Source organism: Mchenga conophoros, linkage group LG16 (assembly GCF_057382185.1).
Source record: "Mchenga conophoros isolate Kocher_MC1m ecotype Shallow Benthic linkage group LG16, M_conophoros_male_GT1.1, whole genome shotgun sequence".
NCBI classification, from domain to species: domain Eukaryota; kingdom Metazoa; phylum Chordata; class Actinopteri; order Cichliformes; family Cichlidae; genus Mchenga; species Mchenga conophoros.
In genome coordinates, this window is record NC_140541.1 from 13,623,127 (window position 1) to 13,642,579 (window position 19,453).

Here is a 19,453-nt window from a genome sequence, read left to right on the forward strand (position 1 = left end):
ATGTCACTTTGAGCATTTCTGCAAGGATCAGGTCAGGATATGTTCTACAGTTGTCTTTTCTCACATGTAGTAGCAAACAACCAAATTTGGTTACATTCTCACTAGCGAGTGTGGGGATCCTGGCATTGTAAAGAGCGGCTAATGATGCATGAGCAAAGAAAACTTCATACGCTTGTGTGAATTTGGATGCAGCTTTATTGTGATTTGCTTGATTGGGGAGAATTTTTGAGGGAATTTTTTAGTCCCTGCAATTGGCCTGGTGATAAGGACAAGTGGACTTATTGTTCTTCAGAAAGTGTTTTTAACCATGTAGCCTGAAGCTGTTCAGCTGTAGAGCTGTTACTGAAAGAATCTGGGATGTTTTCCAGGTAGGGGTTTGAAAAAATAGCCAAGAGGTTGAGCCATTTAAAAGCGAAAAAAACCGAATTGCCCAAGTATCTTGATTTTTCCAGGAGATTACTGTTTCAAAAGGGCTGCTATTACACTGAACCAGACTTTTACATAATCACAACATTGGATATTTGAATGAGGAGAGTACTGCTGGAAGCTAGAGTTATATTGGCAGTGTCTTTCAGAGTCAATCAGGCCTTAAAATGTTTAAAAAACCCACAAAAACTCCACAAGCGTCTGATGGCTGAGGTCTCTTTTGATACCACGAGTCCACAGCATCTACCAGCATCTTTTCAGCAATCACTTTGGGGGACCAAAAGAAAACTGAGACAATCCTCCTTTGTTATTGTTTTCTTGGTAAAGCAGAGAGGAAAACAGAGCAGTGTGAGATTGCATAACTCCATCAAGAAGTCAAATTCCCTCCACGCACGAGTCGAACCTGATATCTCAACTAGTTTGTGATATGTTCTTAAAAATGTCAAGATGGTGTTTCCCAATCTGTTTATTTTAGCTTGAAACTATTCAAAATACATCCAAAACATCAATGCCGAACCTTACTGGTGGTAAAACCTCACACACAATCATTTCTGAATGGTTTTGCTGACTTTAAGAAGCTCGTCATTTTTGTTCTCATCTGAGTAATGGAGATTATTTACAGTTTCCTTTCTGAAATAGCTGCAGCTTTCGTTTTGCATCAGCTAGAGGTGTGGGACTATAATTATAAGCAAACATATTTGTGTATCCTTCCTCCACCCACTTTCTCTCCTTCTCTCCTTCCTTCAACTGCCGGCCTGTTATTGTCTGAGGGTGGTCGGAGTTATGGCAGATGGTCAAGAGGAACTGCGGCTCACCTCGCCAGACCCAGCAGAGGTAAAGGTACAGGGGAGAGCACTTGGCCGTTTGACAAAGAACACTATGTTACTATGATCCAGTACAAAAATACATACACGCAGCCTGCTACTGAATCCTTGCCTGGACGTGTCAGGACCCAGATGGTAAAATTTCATATTTCGGTCCCAGCATTGTCCAGATACAAACAGCCATGAGAATTTTTCCAGACGGGAGAAAAACAAGCGTGGGAAAGAACACTTTATATTCCTCTTCAATTTTAATAAGCTTATAGAAATGTGTCATGTTTTCCATTCCCAGGAGAACGACAGTGATCGCCTCTTGTACAAGTTGTCATTCATTAACTTTGAGTAAATGTATCACTGAAAGGTCATCCGCTCTCCACCATACACTGAGCAGCTCTCCAACTTCATACAGGAACTATTTCCAGCCACACAGACTGGTGGGGGTGATCAGAGTAATTATACTCTGCTGTTTCTGTTATGTGAGAACACAACAGTATGCAGTGTGGATGCAATTCTCCTAAAAATAGAGTCCTTTGTGGTGTGTCACAGCTGGACTCCTGTTGCGCAGAGTGGGCGGGAGATGTGGCGGTGGAATTGTGGGTCTTGGGAAGCAGGGAAAGAAGAACGAAGAGGTAAGGGGAGGGAGAGAACTCCGATGTGAAGGGTGGATGAGGAGAGGCACAGTGTCGGACAAATGGGGAAAGAAAACAAATGAGTCATGAATGGAGGCCAGCATATACCTGAACTAGCAGCTTTCAGCAGTGACTACATCCTGTCATTGTCAAGCTAATTGTTTGTGTCACTGAATAAGGATTTATATTACATGACTCATACGACGGAGTAGTTTCCAACACTACTACAGCCACAAGCCACATTTTCTGTGACGTGGGGTTTAATCTTGAGCAAACAGTCTATAGTTTTAAGGTAAATAGAGAATGCCAACAGCTACTTTAGCCCCTGTAGCGACTAGGAACACAGACTTTGATTATTTTAATCAATAAGCTGACGGCAGTTTAAGACTACTTTATTAAACCGTTCTCAGTCTCAAGCTCTCAAATGCTGCTCTTTCGTGAGAAGCTGTTGTGGGTGCTGTAGCTTTGATGCACCTGCTATGGCAATACTAGATCAACAAAAGCAAATAGTTGAATTTGAAACACTGACAGAGGTGCAGACATTACAACACTGGCAACTGTTGGAAGTTTACTTTTATGTTGTTAAACCCACTGTTAATTTCCCTTTCACTTTCTGTTCTGCTAGTTGTAGGCACGGAAATTTCTTTGGTTCAGGGTTAGAGTTATGCTCATAACATAAACTCTGCACCGATATAAAGGTATAACTTCTACATGTACTCTTGAAAAAATGTACCATTAGAAGACTGGAATGAAGACAAGCACTGCTTAGATTACTTATTTACTTGTGTCACCTTATAAAGAATGAGATGGTTCTCTCAGTTTCACCTGACATGCATAGATGTGAAGTTGTGTTTTCATCTGAGTTGAAGGGTGTGTACATTGGTGGTCATGTGGTCACGCTCTTTCACGGGTAGCATGGGGAGCAGCATTTTTTAATTGTGTTTTTGGTACTGAAATTTTGTAATCCATCAGAGCCAAATACTTCAAAGTCCACTAAATACTCCACTTCAAACACTTTTTTTTCCTATTCATGGCTCTTATTTATAGTCAATTTCATTAATTTGATCATCTCAGACACACAGAGAAATCTGCCTGCATGTGCCAGTCAGTCAGGAAAAAGGCACAGAAATATGCATTATCAGAATACATGTAAATGTGCCACAGGTGGAATGCTGCTAAACATACTCAAACCTGTGATTTCATTTTGGATTGTGGCATCAATTATACATGTTGGTCACTGATGAATCATAGCTCATGTGCGATCTGTGCGACGCTACAGAAAAGATGAAATCTGGAACTGACAGAAACAAAATAAAAACAGTCGGTCTGTTCAACTGACTGGCTTAAAAAACACAAAAGACTAGAACCATTTGAGGGTCACAGCACAGTGTTTACATCTGCACTCCAGTTGGCCTCATGTGATGCAAGAAAAAGTTTTAAAAACGTCGGGCGATCCAATATCATGTGTGCATTTCACACGGGCTTCGTGCCACCAAACAGTCATTAAGGTTTGCTCCCGTACTTTCCGACTTTCCTGCACGTCACATCTTTCTGTTCCTTATTTCCCGTCTGCCTGTATTATTCCGCTCTACTATAATAAAAGGATTTTTTATCTTTTTACTGGATGTCACGAGTGTCACAGTTACACTATTAGTTGATCACACAGTATGTATTTGGCTGTTCCACTGTTCTCTAAACAGAGCAAATTAATCAGTAAAATAAAGTATTTTAGTTGTTTGTTTGTTTGTTTTTTCATCAAGCATCCATCCACCTTCCAGCAAGCAAACAAGCCGATATTCTCCAAGGACTGTTTTATCTAACTGGATTTACTAGTAATGGTAAAATAATTGCATTAACGTGCTGCTACTGATTAATGTTGCCCATTACCCAGCACATTCAGTGTTCATAGTTTCAGTTCCTTTCACGAGAAGCTTGCGTGTCACATGCACATTGTGTTTATGCATCCTTTCCAGTGCAATTGGCAGCAGGAAGCTAAGGAAACTTGATCCAGGAGCATAAAGGAAATAAACAGGGGAGGGGGAAGATGGTGCGGAGATAAAAGTGGAGGAGGAGCGTGGTGATGTCCTTCCTACATGAATCCTGTTTCTGTCAGCAGCTCCAGCCCTCACTGTCTTCTCTCACTCAGCTGAATTTATCTCTCCACCTCACACAAAACTTGAATGCTTTATGTCCTCTTTAAATTTAAAACTGATTTAGATTAGATTCTATCTAATCTAATCTAATCTAATCTAATCTAATCTAATCTAAATCAGTGAAATTTACACATTCATGTCAGAACAGCAGCCAGACGAGGTAAGGACAGAAGGAGGCACGTTACAAGATTACCGCTGTAATCCCCTAATTACACTTGGTCCTTATTTTATTTGGGTTAGTCGTGTTGCACGAGGGTGGTGCTACAGTTCTTCCAAAAGTGTAAACTAACTCAACCTGATTTTGTCAATGGGTACCTCACCTGGGGCTGAATTTTTGAGGTGTATCTGAGTGTGAAGTGCTTTATTAGACAGTAAGAGCAGAGAGGTTGTCAGAAGCAAAGGGAGAAAGGCTGGCACTGGCATGCAATAAAGGTCTCAGCTGGATGTGAGGTAGGGGCCGCATGCCTCACAGTCGATGCCTTAACCATAAACACATTTTTAACAGTTCTCAGAGCTGCAGGAAAAGTCACTACAGAAGTGTGAAATCTGTGCTGGGCAGTCAGAAACAAAAAGCCATATTCTAATCTATCTCAAGCAAAATGTTTGCTTCTTAAGGCTTCATCATTCCCGTTCATGAGCTAAAAGGAGAAGGCTATCACAGACATAAGCTAGTTACAACTTATGTCTGTTTCGAACAAGTGGTACAAGAACTGGAGAAATATCGATCACGCACTCCAAGAGTTACATTTTTGCAAACAGAATAATGTTTTCATTTTAATCATTAATAGCAGAACTGTTCAGTATTAACAGAGTATGTCCCCTTTAGGTAATGCTTAAAGAGGACCTACTCTTCCTGCATTTTTCCTCTTGCACTCTGCAAGGGCTTTGAATGATTCATGGTTCAGGTTGTCATCTCTTATACTGGGCCTCCATGCAGGTATTCAGTTCATCCACCCTGTGAATGCCTTTTCCCTCCATTTACACTTACAACATTTAAACAGTAGATGGATTAGCAGAAATGACTTAGTGTTTAGTGTTTTGGCTTGTGGGGATGACTTATACACACACTAAATATGTTTCTTTGTTATTTTGTTTTTTGTTATAATATCTTGTTATTCTTGAAAGCAGTGTTTTTGTGGCCAAATTTACAGGTTTAAATACAACACTATGGAGTTAGCAGGAGGCTAGTCTGCCACATGTGTGGTGAATATTCACAGAGATGTGAGAGCAGAAAAAGTGTCTTGAACAGCAACTTGTAACCTGATCTGTTGGCTCGCAGAGAATATTAAAACACTGACCGTGTATAATATGAACAAGGACATCCACCGTTGTAACATAATATATATGACAGAGAATAAAGAAAAGTATGGGTCCCCTTTCAATTAAACAACTCAAGTGACTATTATTTATTATTGTTGTATTATTTAGTATGAAATCATAGAACGTAGACCAGAGTAGCAAAGGTGGTGAATCACAGGACTGAAGTTTCATCACTGGGGTTACAAGCACCCACCCTCTCTCTGGGTGACCCTGGCTGATTGCATTATCTACAGCAAATTGATTTAAAAGCTTTAGTTTATTGTGCCACAGAAGGCAACTGCCATAAACAGTTAATAGTATGATAAACAAGCAGCATAGACAGCGACAGAGGTCACACACACACACACACACACACACACACACACACACACACACACACACACACACACACACACACACACACACACACACAGAGAAAGAGAAAATGCAGAGCCAGCACACAGTTTCTCTCTGGAGCTCAAGCACTCCTGTTTCTAAACCGCATTAGCAGGAGAGTGTAATTCAATAAAGGTTAAATCCCCAGAGACTGCTCTGGAGAACAGAGATTCCATCAGAAAGGTGCCAGCATGCACAATGTGAATGAAGTCACAAAGAAATAAACATATTCTGCTATAAACTACAATGGTGGGTGAAGCTAGTTAAAGGTACACACTTTTTTTCCACTGAACACCTGGAATAGAAACACATGGACGTATGTGCATGTTTATCTAACCTAAATAAAAGCACAATCCATGTCCATGTTTGTACATTGCAATGCAGTCAAAAAGAACCCTAAAAGGTTATGTTATTTATGATCTTGATGAACATGACAGATTTACATATTGTTAACTCTTCTCTGTCAGAGAAGTGCTGACTCAGCTCTTATTACATTTTTAGCTTTTTGATTTTGGTTAAACTGGATCATCCAGTCTACAACAACAGAGAATGGCACCAAAATCCCATGTTGGAAAGGATTAAAGTTAGCAATCACTGATTCTTCTATTATTAATCCTTTATAAATAGTAATCCTGATTTCACGTCATACATCGCTTCTCACTCCAGCAACAACTAAAAGGAGCAGGCTTTGTTTCTGGTCAGTCTGTGTAATGAGATAAGGAAAATCACTTCAAGCGAGGACAGCTACCTCTTTGGTAAGAGGCCGGTGTTGTGGATTTGGGTCAGGAGTTCAAACCCTGGGTGAAGATTAACAACATAAGCTGAGTGCTCTTGCATTTACAGCGGTCTAAATAGTTATAGAGAGTAAAAGTCTAATATTTGGACATGTGGACTGAGCAGTGCCCTGCAGCCCCAATGTTTGGGCTAAAGACTGCAAACTCAGCAAACAATCTTAGCATCTTACACCGTACTGGACTTAAAATGCAGACGAGAGTGAAGACTGCAATAACAAACTCTGAATGCATAAAAGTGACTATTCATCATTTCTTCCTCCTTCAGTTTCTAGCTTTTCTCCTGTATTTTTGAACTCTCTGCTTCAGTGTAGCACTGAGATCTCCATGGAAACAAGGTTTAGTTCAGTCAGCAGAGATGTGCAGACTTATGTGAAAGAAACGAAAGTGGGATGGATGCAGAAAACCTTGGTGAAAGCACAGAGTGGGTTATTTTCTATTGTTTGTGGCCACTGAGGGGAGGCTCTGACTGCAGTCTTCGTGCAGACTGACCACATGCAAAGTTATACTGAAAGAACAGAACAGTAAAAAGAAACCAATCTCACACAGATTGTCACATTTAAAGCGTAACTTTATGTATTGGCCATTAAGCTTGAGGCACTTTTTCCCCTACCCGAACATTATCATCAAATTCAGTCAGTAACAGCTCCACAGCTGTGAGTGGGTGTACACATCCCTAATGACATGATGTGAATATTAATGTGGTCTGAACATTATGAGTGAAACACTTGTTGGGTGTTATGCAGTCTGTGATTGCCTATTAAGGAAAAAATAGTGAAGATTATGTTGGGTAGTTGCTTAGTAGCTACTGTACACAGTTCACTTTACATGAGGGAACATAAATGGTGAGTTACGGTTAGGTAATCATGAAGTCACGAGGGGTTATTGAGTAACTTCTCTGTGTGAGGAGTTGCTACATGATGATGCATAAAAAAGTGTAACTAATTATGAATGCCTCAGTAATGAAGGACCAGAGTTAACCAGAAATACTTATGAACAACTTAGGATGTTTCATGGATTTAATAATTACATTTTCAAACTAACAATAATGCCAGTATCACTGGAACAGTATTTCCCAGTCAGTTCTCTATAACTAATCATTATCTGCTCGGGTTAAGATGTATTTAGGAATTATATTTACAACTAAATTTGATTATTCTAACTCCAAATTATAATGCAAGATATTTAAGGCCACTTTAGATACTAAGTGCCCCAAGAGTATTTTAAAAAATACTCCACTAATATTAAGATTGTAACGCTGCTGCTGTATTTTAGTGACTCTACTGTGAATCTGAAAAATAAAACTCATTCAGATGTGAATTAGTCTTTTATTGTGGCACAAGGTTTCATTACAACACTTGTGTTTTCTTTCAGCAGCATTTGCAGGAGCTTTTAGTTCCCAGTAAGGATCACACCGTCACATTTCATAAGCTGGTTTGCATTAAACAAATGCATAAAGATGTTACTGGTCTTAGCCATATTGCAGCAGCCCTGGAGCCACTGGCAGTTAGAAGTGTAATGCTGGTAGTCAGTCACCGTCACACATTTCAAAAGCTGCCATGTCGTTACAGTCAAGATAACTGTCACATCTAATGTGTGTAACATAGCAACAGCCCTAAAACATGTAATTACAACAGTCAAATCCATTGTAACAAAAACTTACCCATCTTTTTAACCTCCCCAAACTGGGCACTTGCAAAGATGATACTGTATATAGTTCTTACAAAGGGATCAACCTTCTGTAGATTTCAAAACCTTCTTTTTTTGTTCCAGGCCAAAAAAAGCTGGGTGTTAAAATTGACGTCTATAGGGCGTGTTCAGTTGGCTTCACTCTGTTAGCTGCAGAGGTTACTGCTTGTAAATCTTACACACTTATTTCATAACAATTTAAATAGAAATATATTTCAATAAATTATAGAACAGGTAAAGGTCCTCCAGACCCAAATAAGTTATTATGATGTTTTTAAATCTTCAAAGGCTTCGATGTGGTGCAGCAGAAAAAAAAAACCTCTTCTCAGGAAACACTCAATGCAAGCTGAAGTGTCATTATCCAGACGGTCTAATAGCCACAGCTTCAACTATGAAAGCATTACTGAATAAACTGTTCTTTCTTAGGAAGAAGATGATGTGTAGTTACATGGACAGCAGTGTCAAATAAAAGAAAGAAAAAAAACAAACACTATCCAAAATTCCAGCTCAGGTACTTTCATACATCCTTGTTTTGCTCTTAATATAACTGTAACTTGCTGATTTAACAAAACAAAACAAAAATAGTAAGAACTCTTAATTATATCCAAAAGTTGCAACTTAGTCAGATTAATATTACTGTTTGGTGTTTAGAGAAGATTACACTTTAAATCACTTGAAATGCCAACACACAGTTTTTTTTAAGCCACTAAAGGGGGGTAATCACACACACTGTTACGCCCACTCACATCCATTAAGGAGCTCAGTCGGTCACAGTCACAGTGAGGTTACAAAAGCTTCTGGTGAACACAATTACCCCAACCACACGCACACACACATGCACAGGAAGGCAAAATGAAGGCAATGTGGAAGAGTGCTTCTGTCATGGCTGTGTGAAGGCAGACAGGGATGGTGGACCCAAGAGCAGGACTCACGGAGGCAGACGTAAACTCAAAACACTCAGCTTTATTGCTGCATTGCATCGGAACAGAAAACTAACTGAACTGAGAATGCAAAACAAAGTGAACAGGCAGGCGAGCTAGCAAACGGAACACACAGTGTAAGATGAGGGACGACGCGATGACGAGCAGGGGAAGAGGTGAACAGGACTAAGGGGAAACAGCTGGGAGACGCGGCTGACACTGATTACACAGATGAGACAGAGGACCACACAAAACTGAAAACACTGACATAAGACACAGACCTTCAAAGTAAAGCAGGGAGCTCAACGCACACGCAGAGACACAGACTCGAAACTGACAGAACAGGAATAGAGGGAGTAACGAACCGAAAACTAACAAATGGCAAATCTTAACAAAAGACCAGAATAAACAAGAACATAAGATAATGTTAACAAACACAAAACACTGAGTCATTAGACTCAGGACCGTGACAGCTTCTATTTTAAACAATCACATTCTAGTTTTTCAATAGTCTACTATAAAACCAGCAGATAGTTTTATAATCTCTATGCTCACCTTTTGTCAGTTGCTTTATCATTTTGGACAAGCCAGAAGGAGAGGACATCATTTTCTCAATAAATCTAAAAACCAAGTAAATTGTGAGCCAGTGGTTTGATGTGTTGTTATTTTGATGACTAATCTACAGAGAACACTGTACTTGTTTTTATTCAGCTTCATTAATTAAGAAGAACTTTGTTCCTAAAATGAATCATTCAGATAGTGACCACTCACCACCTGGACGTATCAATGTCAGAAAACTTGTGTTAATTGCATCACTGTCTCAGATCCAACAGTCACCATCCAAAGCACCCAGAGGCTGAAAGGTAACATGGATCTGAGGACACAGTCTGAAAAAATGTGTCTGCATGTATCGTCTCTCTTATATAATTCTCTTTATTTATTTACTCAGCTTTCTCCTGTCTCCTCTCTGACGTATTGTTGGGGTCATTCTGAAGCAGTCATCTATAACAGATGTTTGATGGTTGTCACTGTCCTTAAATGCCAGCACTTCCTGACTCCAGGAGCCACTAAATAAATAGAATGAATCTATTTTACATTTACCGTCCTGAGAAATACTTTACAGCATCTTTATTTCCTGGCAACTACACAGTGCCTCCATCTGTCTGACTAGCCTAGTGACAGTATTGTTACAGTAGCATAGTTTGCAAAGCACATTGAGAGATTATGCGTCAGTATCTATACAGAACCTATACACAGCACATCTATTTCCAAGTATTTTCTGTCTTAATAAAGACAGAAAACATAAGGGGATGACGGTGAGCGATTGTGCTGATGCTATTTGGAGATTTTCAGTTAAACTAGCTGATTCATTATAGAAACTATTCAGTCCTTTCTCTCTACAGGCGAATGCATTAGTAAAGGTGCTACATAGATGATGTGCCTATAAAATAAAAAGCTTATGCCTGTAATAACGACAGATGGCTAGGAAGCTGTGCTTCAAGAACAATGAAAGGTTACACTCAATCCTTCTTATTAAAAGCAGAACATTCTTAAATTTTCTATTGAGAACCTGTTATATTTCCTCTTTGAAAAAAGGTTTTGGATCTAAAGTACTCGAGCTCTGAACAGACAGTGTGTTGTTGGGTGATACAGAGGTGTAAGAACCACACAAGCATTTAAGAAAGACCTTCTAAAGGCAAATCTCAAAATTTGGTAGCCATCTTGGAACGAATCTGGGCAAATATTTGGAGGTAACACATTTAATACCAATGTGCCAGCAGCACATAAAAACTGTATCTGATGAAAAGAGAAAAATGCTTTACAGTTTCATAAGTTTGCCCAAAACAGTTGTAAAAAGTATTTCCTACAAGTTATAATTCTACTATGTAAAGTTTTAAGACATTTTTCCTAAAAGGCTCAGTCCACTGTATGAAGCCTATGCTAACTCAAACTCTGATTCAGTAACCCAAGAAGACACTGTACTCTGGGGTTGAGCAGATGACCATATGCTACATGGTCACTATAGCAGCATGGGTTTGAGTCTGGCCCAAGGCCCTTTACAGTGTTTTTCTTCCTCTGTGCTCTGTCTCCTATTTGCTGCTGTCCAATGATGGTGAAAAGAACCTTAAAAAGCTGTGCTCTTATTTTGGTTGCTGTGTAGTTTAGTAGAAAGGAAAATAGTTCAGATCGGCTGATCTGTATGGCAGCCCACATCAACTATTGCCTTGGCTGATATTCTTCGTGTCAAAAAGGAAACTCATTATAGGTTATAGGTTGTGCTGCTCAAGCTGCTTTAACCTACAAGTCCTTCAAATCTGCAAGCCGCTTTGCAACCCAGCTCCAGCCCAGCTCCTCATTTCTTGCTGTTTGCGACTTAATCAGTGTCACACCTGTTGTCTTTGATGCCTGCTCTGATCTGCCTGCTGATTTCCTCTCTCCGGTTTCAAATATATCAATGTCACTGTCAAATAAATATACATATAAAATATATATATATAAATTATATTATATATAATTTATATAAATTATATATAATTAAGTCACACATGTGTTTTGGAGTGCTTTTCCCATTTAAGCCCCCACTTATCTTTAAATTTGCACACGGAAAATAAATCCAAAATTAAGTCCACAGCACCTCCACAACTGTGAGCCCAAAAGTAACAACTTTAAGATACTCAAGAGATCTTTTGAAGTACAGCAAATCGTGTCCTAATTAGTTAGTTAAAAACCCACTGACTCTTTTTTACTATTCATGTAAAAACAGTAAAAAACAAAAAAACCCATAAACAACAGCCTTAACTGTGAGTTGGTGGCATCATTGAATCTGTTTGAAAAACACTTAATGCAAACAAAATGTATACACCAGAATGGAAGCACAACAACTACTCCATCCACTTCACTCATAGTAGTGTCAGCCTTGGAGCAAATGGTTGTGGTGATGTTAGTGAGGGAATCTGAAGATGTTTTGCAGGTGAATCATACACAGTTGCACACATTTCAATCTCAGGGCCAGCTCGAAGAAGCTGGCTAAACATTTTGCCATAGCGTTTTTGTCCTTGTTCTTTGATGCTGCCTGCTTCTATGTTGAAGTTTCTGAAATCTGAATCTTTTAAATTATTTATCTTGAGCGTAGAAAGCATATCACCACTTGCTTTCAACAGCTTCTGGCTTCTTGCATCCTCCTTCACCTTTGACTCACCTTGCATGCAAAACTTGAGCTCTTTGGCATCTGTGACTGTGCTGGCCGGCATCCTGTCAGGAACCTTCTTGCTCATGCGGTTATAGTTCCTCCTCTTCTTGGTCTCGCCCCACAGGTTGGAGCCGCCATGCATACTGGGAATGTTGAGCACAGCGATGCCTTCTAAGGACGTGTTGCTGAGGTCTAAAATGATCCCATCACACTGAGGAGGCAACAAAGGACGTAATCGGTTTAAAAACAGATGAAAAGATTTCATGGCATGCTTATGACAGACACGTAAGGACACAAAAGTCTAACTATTCAGCTTTGTTCTTCTGTATTTCATTTAAGCTGTAGAATGACTAACACCAGGGTATTTATTAATATGCAATGCAGCCTTATCCCAACAGCCATCCATAATGCATGGAGTTCATCTGTGAAGAGATATAGTAATGATGCTACAACTGGAAATATGCATTTGAAATGTTTTCAGTGTGTTTTACTGTCAAAAGGCCTTCTCCATACCTTTTCAATGTGCACAGTAATTATCAGGACATAGTCAGGCCCCTCCATATCCTAAAGACCTTATAGTACCTTATTACCCCAACAGAGCACTTGGCTCCCAGACTGCAGGCTGATTCATGGTTCCTAGACTGCCTCAAAGTAGAATGAGAGGCGGAGCCTTCAGCTTCTGCTGAGTTCCCTCTCCTGTGGATCTAGTTCCAAGTTTGGATTCAGGAGACAGACAACATCTCTACTTTTAAGATCAGACTTAAAACATTCCTTTTTAAAAAGCTTATAGTAAGAGTTGGATCAGGCAACTGCTGTTTCCTTCAGGCAATATGCCTTCAGCTTATTCAGCTCTGGCTCTCTTTCACAGTATTCCACAGTTTCTTCCTTTTAAAAGGAAGGTTTTTCTTCCCACTGTCATCAAGTGCTTGGTCATAGGGACATGTCTGAATTTTGGGGTTTCTGTACTGTGATATTTGAGATGACTGTTATTGTGAATTGCTACTATACATATGTATACTGATATATATATATGTACTGAATAAATCAATAACGTGTTTTATTTGAAACTTGTTAACATGTTAAGCTGATCTACACTGAGTTAAAAGGTCACAGATGCTTTAAATTGCCAGCCTCAGCGTGTAAAAGAATAAGAGAGTGATAAATAGAGTGGGTTGTTATGACTATGAGATTTATTCTGTCCTGATTCATCACGTGGACAGCGGCCAAGTGTACTGTTGTGTGATGTAACAATAAAACACAATAAGTTGGCCTACTGTCTATACATATTGAGAGGAATTAACTGATAGAAAGCCATTCCATTTGGCACTCCTGAGCCTCACTCTAATTTATGTATCTAACATCATCTAGATTCAGCAAATAATTCACCCTATGTCAACAACACATTGCTGTGACTCAGCAAGCACGGCTGAGCAGTGCTGAGTCAAAGCAGCCACACATGTTGGACTTCACTGTGTGCCTAAGGCATGCAAAGACAACACAGACGTGCTATCACCTAGCGCGTGAGTGTAAAACTGTGGAGCACATGTGGAACCTGATACAAGTGTACATACACACTGATGAGTGCAGAAACAACATAGCTGACTGCAAAACTCTTCACTCCTCTCATTATGAGTAACATTCACATCTTAAAAAGTTATAATCACCCTAAATGGCTTTACCAGTGAGTATGAGTGCATCTCTTTAAAGGTGACCTACTCTGTTCATCTCCAGCTCTATATTTTTATTCCTGGACTCTACTAAAGTAGCTATGCATGACTCACAGTTCAATTAACTATATTGATTGAAGTACTCCATTTAGTAATCATTTATGTATTTCTGTTGTAGGATACATAATATTCTACTACTTGTCTTTTACACTTTTGAATCAGTGGCAATGACATTGACCAAACAACCCAGCAAGTTTTATCCCAGTCTTTGGCTGTTTCCAAAATATGTCATCATAGACAGCTGTAGATCTGCAATTCAGTTCAATTCAATGTAATTTTATAGCGCCAAAATACAGCAACAGTTGCCTCAAAGTGCTTTATATTGTAAGGTAAAGATGCTACAATAATACAGGGAAAACAGAGAAAACCAACTGTGAGCAAGCGTTTTGGTGACAGCAGGATGGAAAAACTCCCTTTTAACATGATGAAACTTCTGGCTTAACCCTTTTCCGATTGAGGACCATGGCCACAGAGTTGGACATGCTGATTCTCGTTCCTGCTGCTTCACACTCAGCTATGAACTGTTCCAGTGTGAGCTGGAGGGCACCACCTAATGAAGCCATCAGAACCACATCATCTACATGAGCCAAGATTCTGAGACCGCTCAAGTGGAAGCCTTACATCATTAGGCAATGCCTAGAATTACTGTTGCTAGAAATTCTGAACAGAATCAGTGATAAAGGGCAGCATTGGTAGAGTCCAACACCCACCAGGAATAAGCCTGACTTATTGCTGCCTATACAGACCAAGCTTTTGCAATGGTTGTATAAGGATCGAATGGATTGTAGCAACGGACCATAGCGCGGCTGGACTGCTCCGCTATACAGCCGCTCCCGTCGCCGGCGGAGCTCCACTACCACCCAGGCATCACTTTCCAGCCTCGCCGGAGATACATCCATCGCGGGTCCCGCAGGATTTTCCATAACTCCAATGAAACTAAATCGTTCTGGTCTGCTGCTCGCTGCCCTCGCAGGAACCCTGATCGGGCTGTCAACCATCGATCTCTAGCCCACCTGCCCAGGGCGCCCACCGCGATTAGCAAAAAAGAAGATACTCCACTCAACTTCGGTCTTCTAAACATTCGTTCATTGACAAGTAAGGGACCTCTCATCCAAGACCTCCTATCTGACCGTAAGTTTGACTTTTTCTGCTTAACTGAAACCTGGCAACAACCTGATGACTTTTCTCAGCTAAACGAATCTGCTCCTCTGGGGTTTGTTTACTTTTCTAAACCCCGCTGCTCAGGTCGTGGGGGTGGTCTCGCGATCCTTTTTTGCCAGCACTTGAAAGTCCTGCCAGTTAAGGTTGATACCTTTAGTTCTCTAGAGGTCCTTGCATGTGAGCTGACTGGACCCATTCCCACCATCATAGCTACTGTATACCGCCCTCCCAAACCTAACCCTGTCTTCCTCAGTGACTTTGCTAATCTACTAACCCATCTTTCATCTCTCTCCCCAAATGTGATCTTGGTGGGAGATTTCAACATTCACATGGACAATAACGACCTTCTGCTCACCAGAGACTTTTCCTCCTGTCTCGAAGGCTCTGAATTTAAACAATTTATCGACTTTCCTACTCACTCTAAAGGACACACCCTGGACTTGGTCTGCTGTTCTGGTCTTACTCCCTCGAATCTTTCTGCTACTGAAATCCCCATGACTGACCACTTCCTCCTTTCATTTAATCTCACTCTCTGCTGCTCTTCTACCAAGCCAACCCGTCTCATCTCGTTCCGCAACATCAAGAACATTGATATGGACATTCTCACTACCAGTTTACGGACAATGTTCAGATTCCGGACTTCTATTCTACTCCTGATGATTTGTTGTTATATTATAATAATTGTCTACGCACTGTCTTTAATTCTCTGGCTCCTGTAAAAACCCACTCTGTTTCCTTCGCTCGCTCTGCTCCCTGGTTTACCTCTGACCTCCGAGCTCTGAAGGCCAAAGCTCGGCAGCTAGAGCGTAAATATAAGAAATCTGGTTTAACTATTGATTCAGAAATCTATAAATACCACCTACTTCAGTATAAAGACTCCATTAACAAGGCCAAACAAAGCTTCTACTCTGGTATTATCAGTTCTTATGAGAGTAATGCAAGGACTCTGTTTTCAGTTCTCAACAAACTAATTCAACCCCCCAACACTTTACCACCGCACTTCTATTCCTCTGAAACCTGCAACTCCTTGATGCTGTTCTGGACTACAAAAATCGATAACATCCACCAGCAACTCAGATCGAATGTTGTGTCTACGCCCTCTCCAGAACCTTTTCTCCTTTTTGAGCCATTTTCCACTTTTCATCTTCCTGATTTATCTGATATTTCCGAGTTCATATGTAAATCAAAGCCTGCCACATGTCATCTTGACCCCATGCCCACGGGGCTTGTGAAATCCTGCCTCTCTTCTTTACTCCCACTCATTTCTGCTATCATTCACTCTTCTCTCACCACCGGTATCGTTCCTTCCTTATTGAAGACTGCTCTAGTCACTCCTATACTGAAAAAACCTTCTTTAGATCCTAACAACTTTAACAACCTCCGTCCGATTTCCAATCTACCCTTCATTTCTAAGATACTCGAAAAAGTGGTTGCAGCTCAACTTCATTTACACCTGGTTAATAATAACATCTACGAGAGATTTCAATCTGGTTTTCGCTCATGTCACAGTACCGAAACTGCTCTACTTAAAGTCACTAACGATCTTCTAATCGGAGCTGACTCTGGTCTTCTCACCATTCTCGTCCTTTTAGATCTGAGCTCAGCCTTTGACACCATTTCTCACTCTGTACTTCTAAGCAGACTTTCTTCTCTCAGCATCTCTGACACACCCCTCGCCTGGTTTCAATCATATCTCCTCGACCGTTCCCAGTTTATTCAACTAAGATCATTCCGCTCTTGTCTATTCCCTGTCACCTCTGGTGTACCCCAAGGCTCGGTTTTAGGCCCTCTTCTCTTTATAATATACATCCTCCCTCTAGGTACCATCTTCCGCAAATTTCAAATTCAAATTCAAATTCAAATTTTATTTGTCACGTACACAGTCATACACAGTACGATATGTAGTGAAATGCTTGGACAACTGCTCGTGACCTAAAGAAAACAAAAAAGGAAAAGGCTATGAATAAGATAGGAAATAAATATGAAAAATTAAAAAGGGTAAATTTAACTAGGAAGGAATAAAATATAAATTAAGGTTAAAAATGAAATAACTGTACAACACAAATTAGAATGAAGGGTAAATTTAACTGGGAAAGAATAAGATAAAATATATAAATTAAAGTTGAAAATAAAATAACTGTACAACAAAATACACAATATAGAACTATATAAGAATGTATGAAGAAATATAAATAAATATATACACAATAACAGCAGCGTGATTTAAGTAATGAAGTGAAACAATGTCCAGAATGTCCAGTGTGTGTAAGAACTGTATGTGTGGGTCAGTACTGTGTGGTGGTGTGATTGAGAGACCGTATCGCCTGCGGGAAGAAGCTCCTCCTCAGTCTCTCTGTGTTGGTCTTCAGAGAGCGGAATCGCTTTCCTGACCTCAACAGAGAGAACAGTCTGTTGTTGGGATGGCTGAGGTCCTTCACGATCTTCCTGGCCTTGGTCCAGCACCGCCTGCTGTAGATTGAGTGCAGGTCAGGGAGCTCGGAGCGGATGGTGCGCTCAGCTGACCGCACAACCCTCTGTAGAGCTCGTCTGTCCTGCATGGTGCTGTTCCCGAACCAGGTTAAGATGTTTCCCGTCAGGATGCTCTCTATGGTGCACGAGTAAAAGTTCCTGAGCACCTTGGAGGGCAGTTGGAAGTCTCTCAGGCGTCTGAGGTGGTAGAGACGCTGACGGGCCTTTTTCACCACGGTGTTGATGTGACAGGACCATGACAGGTCCTGCGTGATGTGAACTCCGAGGTATTTGAAGCTGTCCACTCTCTCCACTGGGCACTCGTTGATGACAGGGGTCTGGTAGTTCCTCTCCTGCTTAGTGCTGAAGTCCACTATCAGCTCCTTTGTCTTACTGACGTTTAGAAGGAGGTTGTTCCTCTGATCTTCAGTTTCACTGTTTTGCTGATGACACCCAGTTATATCTCTCTTGCAACCCTGATTCCTCCCTCCCACCTTCTTCCCTTACAGAATGTCTATCCGAGTTAAAATCCTGGTTTACCTCTAATTTTCTAAAGCTCAATGAGGATAAAACTGAGATCCTCCTTATTGGCACCAAATCCAACCTTTTGAAGGCAAACCATTTCTCACTCACCATTGATAACTCCACAGTTTTCCCCTCTCCTCAGGTTAAGAGCCTTGGTGTCATCCTAGACAGTTCACTGTCCTATAAATCTCACATCAATAATCTCACCCGTTCTGCCTACTTCCATCTACGTAACATGAACAGATTGCTTCTCTTTCCACCCAGTCTACGTCCATTCTTGTCCACAGTCTTGTTACCTCCCGTATTGACTACTGCAATTCTCTTTTGCATGGTCTCCCCCAAAAATCCCCCCATAAGCTTCAACTGGTTCAGAACTCTGCTGATCGCATTATCACCAGAACCCCCTCCTACCAGCACATCACCCCTGTTCTTCAGGAACTTCCTTGGCTCCCTGTGAAATTCCAGATAATTTTCAAACTTCTTCTGCTCACCTTCAAGGCCATTCATAACCTCGCTCCTCCTTACCTTTCTGACCTGTTAACCACCACCTGTTCTGCCCGTTCACTTCGATCTTCTTCTTCTACCCAGCTTACTGTACCTTCCTTCCGCCTCACCACCATGGGAAGCAGAGCTTTCAGCTGCTCTGCTCCCAGGCTGTGGAGTGGAACTCTCTGCCCCCAGAAATAAGAAACATTGGTTCTCTCCCCCAGTTTAAATCCCAACTCAAAACTCATCTGTTCAAATCTGCATATTCACTGTGAATCCACTGTTTGTTAATTTTATCTTGTGCTTTTATTTTATTGTTCTTATTCTGCCATTGTTGTACTAAGTGTTTTATCATATTGTAAAGTGTCCTTGGGTGACTTGAAAGGCGCTCATAAATAAAATTTATTATTATTATTATTATTACCTCCTACAGAGCAGCCCGCGGGACACGGTCAAATGCGTTCGTCAAGTTCACATAACGCTGGTTGGGTAAACTCCCATGCACCCTTTAGTATCTTTGAGAGGATGAAGAGCTGGTCCAGGGTTCTACGACCGGGACGATAACCGCATTGTTCCTCCTGTATCTGAGGTTTGATTAACGAACAGCATCCTGACATAGACATTCCCGGGGAGGCTGAGGAGCGTGATGCCCCTATAGTTTGAGCACATCCTCCGGTACCCCTTCTAAAAGATGGGAACCACCACCTCAGTCTGCCAATCCAGAGGTACCATCCATGATCTCCAATCAAAATTATAGAGACTTGTCAACCA

The 19,453-nt window shown here is 40.8% G+C and overlaps 1 protein-coding gene across 4 annotated transcripts in view; it reads right to left on the bottom strand.

The window, feature by feature from the left end:
- The window catches only part of dgkg (diacylglycerol kinase, gamma), a 169,346-nt gene that overhangs the window by 18,332 nt on the left and 131,561 nt on the right, over window positions 1-19,453 (bottom strand). For all 4 annotated transcript variants that reach the window (XM_085250158.1, XM_085250156.1, XM_085250157.1 and 1 more), the window contains one exon: window positions 12,324-12,525. In XM_085250158.1, the coding sequence (XP_085106284.1) occupies window positions 12,324-12,525 (202 nt within the window). The remainder of the gene's footprint in view (window positions 1-12,323; window positions 12,526-19,453) is intronic.